The sequence below is a fragment of the Dendroctonus ponderosae genome, unplaced genomic scaffold, assembly GCF_020466585.1.
Source record: "Dendroctonus ponderosae isolate FM_Combo_2020 unplaced genomic scaffold, Dpon_F_20191213v2 Dpon_F_20191213_10, whole genome shotgun sequence".
NCBI lineage: Eukaryota > Metazoa > Arthropoda > Insecta > Coleoptera > Curculionidae > Dendroctonus > Dendroctonus ponderosae.
In genome coordinates this window covers 7,595,638-7,602,922 of record NW_026017111.1, presented here as the reverse complement: position 1 = coordinate 7,602,922, position 7,285 = coordinate 7,595,638, and the positions used below count along the sequence as shown (strand labels likewise).

General features: G+C 38.4%; 2 protein-coding genes across 2 annotated transcripts; one reads left to right on the top strand and one right to left on the bottom strand.

The window, feature by feature from the left end:
* Positions 1-1,551: 1,551 nt before the first annotated feature.
* Positions 1,552-4,011, bottom strand: LOC109535961 (CDC42 small effector protein homolog). The gene is made up of 4 exons (XM_019902009.2): positions 3,639-4,011; positions 3,039-3,124; positions 2,851-2,986; positions 1,552-2,755 (listed from the first exon to the last, which is right to left on the bottom strand). The coding sequence occupies exons 2-4, from the start codon at positions 3,122-3,124 to the stop codon at positions 2,735-2,737; spliced, it is 243 nt and encodes an 80-aa protein (XP_019757568.1). The 5' UTR covers positions 3,639-4,011; the 3' UTR covers positions 1,552-2,734.
* Positions 4,012-5,947: 1,936 nt separating this feature from the next.
* On the top strand, positions 5,948-7,285 carry LOC109535960 (the record flags this gene model as incomplete). The annotated part of the gene is given in 4 exon segments (XM_019902008.2): positions 5,948-6,134; positions 6,446-6,667; positions 6,725-6,917; positions 6,982-7,285. Coding segments are annotated over 3 exon segments (543 nt in total). The 3' UTR covers positions 7,119-7,285.

Sequence of the window (7,285 nt, the reverse complement as noted above, 5' to 3'; positions counted from 1 at the left end):
AAAAGACTTAAAAAATCGTAAGAATGAATTCGCGGTTATCGAACTTTTACACCCCATTTACTGGGCTACTTAATGTCGCAACGACCGGTGGGCGGTGACCCTTCTGGTGGGGACAACCCAGAGCCACGGCACAAAAACATTTTTTACATAAGGATCTTCTACGGATTCCAGCCGAACCTTGGTGGAAATAACAAACCAAAGTGCGGGCTATTCTTCGGCATTATCGCCAATGTCGACATTGTCCAGCGATTTTCGTGCTTTTCCAGTTACTCCCCGACGCAACAAGGTTTATTCCAGCTCTGCTAGTTGTGGAGATCATTGCAGATTTTTGATAACCATATTTTCTCAATTTTCTCGAAACCTATCCAGGCTGGAAATCTGAAGCGTACCCGAATAGGGCTTGACCGGGCCGAGATTTCATAAAGAATAAATTTTGTCGATAGGAATCTTAGTTTTCGAGAAAAAAAATAAAATATCAAATTTTGCAAGAATCTAAAGTTCCACGCTCTAACGCTCTAAAAATTAGAAGTTTTCCAAGCCTGTGGAAAATTTCCATTTAACCTGTACCGCCATGACGTCATAGGTGCCATACCTGGAGATGATTCTTTTCCAAGTCGTTTTTCCAGTGTAATGGATTGCTTTGGACCAGTAAAGGGCCCTCATGTCAAATTTTGACCAAAATTTTACATCGCCAAAGTAGAAAAAATTTCGCAAATTTTCCATGATTTTGGAAAGTTGACGATTTCTAGCTTATTATTGATCCTAGCGGAAACGTGCATAACAGCGTTTTTATGGACACGATCGATCGGCTGGAGTGTCGGTTTATTCCAGCTCTGCTAGTTGCGGCGATGTTTGCAGTTCTTGGAAAACCATATTTTCCCAATTTTCTCGAAACCTATCTAGGCTGGAAATATGCAAAGCATACCAGTGGATAGGGCTTGACCGGCCCGAGATTTTATACAACAATAACTTTTTCGACAGGAAGCTTGGTTTCTGCGAAAAAAAATAAAATGTTAAATTTTGCAAGAATCTAAAGAGTTTGGCAACTGAAATTTTTGGGCGAAATATTTTTTTTTTGGACCATTCCTTGACAGGTAGCTAGATGTGGGAAAGATATATATATAGGTATAATATATATAGGTATAATAAATAGACTTTGTTTGGCTTGAAAAAAATTTTCTCGGTCAGCCGCAGGGCGAAGACGAAAAATGTTGTGCCGTCCCTTATGGAAAGAAAATTTTCAGAAACTGGCAAAAAGCGTCAAATAACACGGAAATTTGATCAAATTCACACTAAAAATCGACTACTATGTCAATTAAATATTGCTTTATTTGCCTTGTACTCACAAAGAAAAACACTTCGCAAAATCACAATTTAAAAAGAGCTTCTGTAGGTAAGTTATATTCTTCCGAAAAGTCGGACGATACTCAGCCTTAAATGCACTGAAAATTTTTGTCTGGGAATATTTTGCAAGTACCAGTAATGAAAACAATGAAGGATGGCGGATTGTGTTAAGAGGACAATGTTAGTAGAGGAACAGCAAACATCAGCTTAACCTACTGAACAGCCACCGAATCAACTGCATGTATATTTATTTATAATAAGTACATTTTTAGGATACAAAACATTGCTTGGACTAACTTTGCTAAGTCAGGCCATTTCAAATGACACAAATCACCTGAGTTGGTTGTCTTATTGTTCTATCAAAGGACATTGAATCGATAAAGTGTGCGCCACCAGTAAATAGTTTATCCTACTTTAGTGTAAATAACAATAACCTAGAGTTTGTGCAAAAATACGCCAATTTCAACAACTACATAGTAGAGAGGAAATCGAAGACGCGCACCAACAGGTTTAATCAATCAGTCGAAGGAAACAGCCACTCTCAGATTAAATAAAACAACAGTAACTTAAGCGTTCACGCTGCGAAAGAAGCAAGCCAACAATACAAGTGAGCAAAAATCAGGAGACTTCAATTGAAACAACCGTAAACAATATGTACAATACAAAAAAACCCAACAAGCCGTAAGGGAGCTAAGTAATAGATAAACGTAAACTAAATCTCTCTGGCTCTTTTTGGCACCGTGTACAAAACTAAAATAAATGCATTGTAGTAGAAATCTAAAAGAAAGGTGGAAATACAGAATCACAGTCTTGAAAAATTCCGTGAAGACTTTTAATACTAAAGCAATTCGCTGGGGAAAACTAATTTTAGAACTAAAAAAATGGCCTCCAATCTCATTTCACATACGGCGATCAGAGCCGGATTGGGCCTGGAACTTAGAATTAAATTACCGCTGGTATTTTAGCTACCAAAACAGGCCCAAATCGGGGCCCCGTTCTAATAATATACAGATACATACAAGTAAAATATAAATAATATGTACAGTCGCCCCTTTCAAACGAGACCTCAGTCGACAATCGGTCGTAATCCTGACGCAAGTCAATAATTTAAAGCAATCTTAAATCAAACGAAACAATAATAATACAAGTCCGAATGACTGAAATACAGTTAAATGCGCACTTTGTAGCTAAGAGTTACTGAATTATTGCACACAATGGCGCAGAAAACATGGCTTATAGAACTAGACCCTGAGGGGATTCGAGCCGCAACAGAGCTCAGTGGAGGCTTGGAAGATAAGCTCCATGAGGCTGATTGGAGCGAAATTTGAAAGGGCAAAGTTCTATAAACCCGCTTTGCTTTTTATGGTAGGCTAGCGGTCCGGTGGCTCCATTATTGGCACCACTGCGCTTCCTGAAAATAGCAAACTCTCAACCTTTGACAAAATCAAATCTTTATCGCGAGCATTGTTCTATTTAACGACTAGCGATTAATGTGATATTACTCACCTTGTAAGGTGCCTCATAGCCGCCTTTACTCCTCATTTGGTTCTGTAAGGCAATTTGTTGTTCCCCCGGCAATTCCACGTCCCTACTCCCTATGTGTCCAGTGTGGACAAAGTTCGTGGGATTTCCTATCATTGACCTAAAATTCCTCACGTTTGAGTGGTTTTTAATGGTTTAAAGACTGGACTTACCGGTCGATCCGGTGCCTCCTTTTCTGGGGCTGTTGCACACAACAACTGAACCAGGACACCCAAAGCTCGTTAACAGTGGCGGCCATCTGAAAATAACAATTTCCCATTAACTGCCCAGCCTACAAAGACATTCCGCGTTTGTCGAGCAGTGGATCACTTGCTGCTTGTTTTCTACTACATTTTTAGCCGCCACAAAATGAAAACACTGACTAAGCCAGTGAAGGATTCTCTTTCATTCTAAAAATACCAATGACTTGTTAGTCGCACCAGACTAGATGCACCAGATCTTGTTGGATTTTTTGCAAATTCCTCACAAAATGCATTGTTAAAACAGCAAAAATACTGGTTTGCCAACTAGGAGCACTGGAAACGACTCAAAACTATTCGCACAGTGAAAACGAAAGTGTGTGCTTGTCGGCGAGTTGATTAAGTATGCAAGACGGTACTCCAGTTGTGGCAAGATGATAAAATGAATAATGAAGAGCTTTTTTTGGCTTGACATCCTGATAAGGCAGCACATCCATAAATAAACCGACGAGACCAGCGAGCCTATCGAGAACCGTGCCCCTCAATGCTTAAACATACTGCAAATGGGCTCACCTTACGTGTGGAGGTTCGGGCGCTTCAATACCAGCTGATTTCCATATAAAAGTCTCCAAAAAGTGCCTTAGATTTTACAACTAATACGATAACAACACCAAAAACCAAAAACACAACCTTTACAAGATCACTATTGTCTCTGTCAGCTCGTACTCGTCTTTATCTATGTCTGTCAGCTCTGCAAGTGACACATGCTCAGCTGATGCAGCATTGTCGGATTGCTGCGAATTTACTTGAAAGTTGCCCAATTTCAATCACATTTTGCCAACAATTTGCACTTATCTTGATAAATCGCATCTTTCGTAGAAACATAGTTGGTAGGATACAAAATGGGAGTGTTAATGACGATTCGTAAAGWTAAAATACTTTTCAAAAGGCACACAGTTTAAAGACGACGCTTCTTTTATAGCTGCAACCACGCATTCCGACGAATAATTGTTGACAAACATCTCATGATGTCATTTTGTGGGCCTTAGATTTGTGGTTAGTTCTTGAACTGTGCTCTTCAAGACTTAAAATGTAAAACAATGTGGCACGTACGTAAAGTTGACACTCCTTGGAGAAGCTATCGGTAAATTGGTAAAACTTTACCAATGGAGGACGTTCCAAATCCACTATACATAGAGAAAATCGAGAAAGTCCCATAAAGAAAGCTAAAATGAGAAGAAATTTGAAAAAAAAACGGAGCAGAATACTCTCCAATTTGTTAAAAAAAACCTAGTTAGCATGGTACAAAAGATCTAAAAGTCAATTAATTTATTAATTAATATTAAACAGTCGAGGAAGTCAATGGGGGCAAGCGATCGAAAATATTTTCAAGAAGGCCACACTTTTTGTTATAACGGAAGTCGGTACCAAGTTGATTATTTTTATTTGATCACCTTATATTATTAACTTTTTGGACTCTGCTCCGAATTCTAAATATATTTCGTGTATAATATCTTTTCATAATTTGTTGTCAGAAACGATAGTTTTTTGCAAGCACTAGAATAATAATTAATTATTTCTATAAGGAATTGTAAATTATTTCACAATTTTTAATTGCAACGTCCTAAATGCGATGACAAAACTTGTGTAGCTCTAATTATTCTTATTATTATTATTATTATCAATTAACTTACTGGCAAGTAAGAGTGAGTAACATTTAAAATTCGCAGCAAAAAGCCATATGAGAACAATAAATCGACAATATTCCGAAAATTAGACTTTTGAAAAATTTACACTTATATTGTTATATTATATCAAAATTGGGGGCTGCGAACTGAAAAAAATGATTTTGGGCGATTTCTCATTTTCGTTTTAAAACTTATTTTTTCACATTTTGTATTAAAATAAGTCCTTTTCTGCAAGAAATGCAACTCAAATTAAATAACACATATTTCCTGAAAGAACAAATGAACAATTATTCTAGTGCCTGCAAGTGTCATTTTTTACATAAACTTTTAAATAAGTATACCAAAGACCTAGGTATAGAATACTGTATATAAAATATATTTAGAATTTGGAGTAGAATTAGCGAGTTTTACTACCGATGGGGGCGCTGCGAAGCGTAAACATTACTGCGTTAACTGCAAAAATCATGAATACATTGGTAATACCTTCCTGAACAATACAATATAGTATAAATTAAAATAAGAAATAACTGTATATCAATTAATTAATTATTTTTTATGCGTTCACTTGATAACACCCAACATTAACCAACCAGAATAAATAGACTCTGTCTCTTTTTTGCTCTCGTCTTTCGTTGCATTATTTGTCTCCTCGTATTTTTTATTATTTTAATTTATATTTTTTAATAACGTTTAAACATTAGCGGAAGGTTGCTATCTACAGGGAGGTCAGAAAAGGAAAAAATGAGTGTGACAAGTTCCTATAACACTTTTGGGAAACCCCAATAATAACGAATATAGAGAGCGCTAAAGTTAGAATTTCAAAACTGTTTTTCTGAAATACCTTTTTTGTTAGTTAGCCGATAGATTTTAAATTTGGCACACTTATTACTCATGATCATTTACATTATTGTGTAAAAGTTTAAAAAACCACGGGCTCTCGAGGTTGGGTTAAAAAGATTCACGTGGTCTCTAAAATGAGCAGTTTTTGAAAAAGTCTACSTTTGAAATTGTGAGTAATAAAGCACGTTAAATTACTCAGAGCCTGCCATGGAAGCACGTGCCCTTAGAATTAATTATTATTTGTTAAATATTTAATCAGCTAATAAGTACAAAGTTGATTAAATTATAAAAAATTATTATTAATATTAATTTATTAAACTTTAACGCCCTGCAGACGAGTTATTATTGTTCTAGGAACGTGTAGCATTCATTTTCGCTGTAGAGTTGCCTCGTTAAGTGTTGGTGGCACCTTGTGACGACACCCCGTATAATAACTGTCGATTCGGGTCGCAGCTTATCGACACTAGTATCCGCCCATCCCCACCAACGAATCGAATTACAACATCAGCAGCACAGCAGCCATCTTTGTGATTTTACGCAGGTAAGTCCGTGCTAATCCTTTAATTTACGCGACTTTGGCCCTTTAACGACTGCAAAAAACACTTATTACTACTGGAAATACTGGCCCCTTTCGTCTGTCACTCTTGTTCCCTACCGGATTCTTTAAATTCTCCACATCCAGCTCCTAACCTAATCATGCAGGCTTACCCTCTTAGGTAATCAAAGTCCGGATTCCTAGCCTACTGAAAGCATCCATATTTTGCTCCTAATCTAGTCCCCATACTCTTTAGGGCTCGACTCTCTTCAGGCACATATTTCTACGTCTTATGTAATCAACCCGGTTTCTTGCAGGAATTCATAATGGCTAACACCCTGCTGGCGCTCAGCTGCAAGCAGCTCCTCAATAATGCTATCGTGAGGCCTGGAGCAGCTCCAATGAGCTCATACGTGAAGACACTGATTGGTAAGCGCGAAGTGGTAGGGTATGGGTTTAATGGAGAGCCCAACTACGTGGACCGAGTGGACTTTCCGCTGCCCGCCATCAGATGGAAGGAACCCAATGCTGACATTTTGGTAAGCCGTGTCAGGAGGTGTGGGGAGTCTGAAAAAGAAGGAGACTTGCTGTTATAGGCGCTCCGAGAGAAGGAGAAGGGCGACTGGAAGTTGCTGTCCGTCGAGGAGAAAAAGGCCCTTTACAGGGCCTCTTTCCGACAGACATTTGCCGAGTTTAAGGCGCCCACTGGTGAATGGAAGGGCACAATCGGGGTCACTTTGGTATTGATATCGTGCGCCCTTTGGGTCATCTATGGATTGAAGGCCTTCGGTAAGAAACGCGGATTTCCAGCCGAACTCCTTTGATGGAACTTAGTGAATTTCGGTTTCCACAGTGTACCCACCTCTGCCAAGCTCTTTCTCACCGGAGAACAGGGCGGCCCAGTTGCGGCGTATTCTCGACTTGCAAATCAACCCCATCCAGGGTATTTCCTCCAAATGGGACTACGAGAAGGACGACTGGAAGAAGTAAACTGGTTTTGTCTGAATTTGACAGGAAACTGACACTAGTAAACCAACCAACCTTAAAATTCAATGTGTAATTAATCAGTTTTTATATTGTTAAAGTTCACTTAATCACTTGTTCAGTTTGTGATCAATCGACCGGGGCTGAGCTACGAAATAGAATATTATTATTTA